The sequence below is a fragment of the Salvelinus sp. IW2-2015 genome, unplaced genomic scaffold, assembly GCF_002910315.2.
Source record: "Salvelinus sp. IW2-2015 unplaced genomic scaffold, ASM291031v2 Un_scaffold5424, whole genome shotgun sequence".
NCBI lineage: Eukaryota > Metazoa > Chordata > Actinopteri > Salmoniformes > Salmonidae > Salvelinus > Salvelinus sp. IW2-2015.
The window spans coordinates 68,783-70,852 of record NW_019946689.1 but is presented as its reverse complement, the minus strand read 5'-3'; the positions used below and the strand labels follow the sequence as shown (position 1 = coordinate 70,852).

Here is a 2,070-nt window from a genome sequence, read left to right as displayed (position 1 = left end):
GGACAGGCTACACCGACCAAGAGCCAACAGGCTGCTATTCAATAGTCTGAATGGAGGTGTTGTTGTTTGTAACTGTAGGATCAGAAAGCGTATGCACTCCCAGCCCTGAATTAGAGTAGCTAGTTAGCACTCCCAGCCTGAATTAGAGTAGCTAGCTAGCACTCCCAGCCTGAATTAGAGTAGTTAGCTAGCACTCCCAGCCTGAATAGAGTAGCTAGCTAGCACTCCCATCCTGAATTAGAGTAGTTAGCTAGCACTTTGAATTAGAGTAGCTAGCTAGCACTCCCAGCCTGAATTAGAGTAGTTAGCTAGCACTCCCAGCCTGAATTAGAGTAGCTAGCTAGCCTTAGCTATGTAGCTCAACTAGTTTCTCCCGTTTTTTTACTCCAAGACAGGTACTACGTAATCTTATTTGATAAATAACCTAGTAATGGCAGCTATTAGTCTACTATAGCCCGAGCTTTCACAGTACGGCCCCTCCCCCCCGCCTGCTAGAGCGGCACCTCTCCCGCTCTTCTCATGCTTTGATCAGCTTCAGATAATAAAGTAGGTTTAAAAAAAATATATACTTTTATGCTGCTTTTTGTTAGTTCAGATCCCTTTCGGAACAGGTCCAACTTTTTGGACCCGTGAAGACCTCTACCTCCAACCAGGATATCTGAAAAACTTGGGAATTTTGTGAACGCTACTGGGTTTTTGCAACCCTAATATAAATAAAGTTTTATCATGTGTAGATTTCATTCAGGTCTCTGTTTAACAAAATAATATGTCTTTGGCAGGAAAGAGACCAGATTCTCCCTCCAGTAGGAAGAGATTCTGCGATAGCAGGAAGAGTCCTTCAGGGAAACCGGAACCAGAGACTCCCAAACCAGCAAGACGACACCACTGTTCCCATTGTGGAAAGAGTTTTACTAAGTTACGGAACCTAAAAGAGCATGAGAGGACACACACGGGTGAAAAGCCTTTCCAATGTTCCCAGTGTGGAAAGAGTTTTACCGTGTTAGTTAACATGAAAAGGCATGAGAGAATACACACAGGAGAAAAGCCTTACCAATGTTCTCAGTGTGGAAAGAGTTTTACCTTGTTAGTTAACATGAAAAGACATGAGAGAATACACACAGGAGAAAAGCCTTACCAATGTTCTCAGTGTGGCAAGAGTTTCACCCAGTTAGGGAGCCTGAAAATACATAACAAAATACACTCTGGAAAGAAGTCTTACCACTGCTCCCAATGTGGAAAGACTTTTAAACAGTTAAAGCACCTGAAATCACATGAAAGAACACATTCAGGAGAGAAGCCTTTTCACTGTTCTCATTGTGGAAAGACATTTTCCCAGTCAGAGGACCTGAAATCACATGAGAGAATAGAGAGGCTGTGTTCCGACTTATGTTTCTGACTGGGAATTTGTGTTTTTGTTTATGCAACTTGAAGTCATATTGTTTATATGAACCCTTACTCACAAATAAATCATTGTTTTTATGAACCCTTACTCAAAAATATAAACCAAATTGGTTATATGAAACCCCACTAACATACAGTTGAAGTTTGAAGTTTACATACACTTTACCTTCTCGGTCACCCAGGTAACTCTAGACAGTATTATATAGAACTCTCTGTCACCCAGGTAACTCTAGACAGTATAAAAGAACTCTCGTCACCCAGGTAACTCTTAGACAGTATTATATAGAACTCTCTGTCACCCAGGTAACTCTAGACAGTATTATATAGAACTCTCTGTCACCCCAGGTAACTCTAGACAGTATTATATAGAACTCTCTGTCACCCAGGTAACTCTAGACAGTATTATATAGAACTCTCTGTCACCCAGGTAACTCTAGACAGTATTATATAGAACTCTCTGTCACCCAGGTAACTCTAGACAGTATTATATAGAACTCTCTGTCACCCAGGTAACTATAGACAGTATTATAATAGAACTCTCTGTCACCCAGGTAACTCTAGACAGTATTATATAGAACTCTCTGTCACCCAGGTAACTCTAGACAGTATTATATTAGAACTCTCTGTCACCCAGGTAACTCTAGAAGTATATATAGAACTCTCTGTCAC

General features: G+C 40.9%; 1 protein-coding gene across 1 annotated transcript; it reads left to right on the top strand.

Moving 5' to 3' along the window:
• Positions 1-751: 751 nt before the first annotated feature.
• LOC112078235 (gastrula zinc finger protein XlCGF7.1-like) lies at positions 752-1,614 on the top strand. Its single transcript, XM_024144533.2, has one exon. It carries the CDS (start codon positions 767-769, stop codon positions 1,394-1,396), a length of 630 nt encoding a protein of 209 aa, XP_024000301.1. The 5' UTR covers positions 752-766; the 3' UTR covers positions 1,397-1,614.
• The last annotated feature ends 456 nt before the right edge of the window (positions 1,615-2,070 follow it).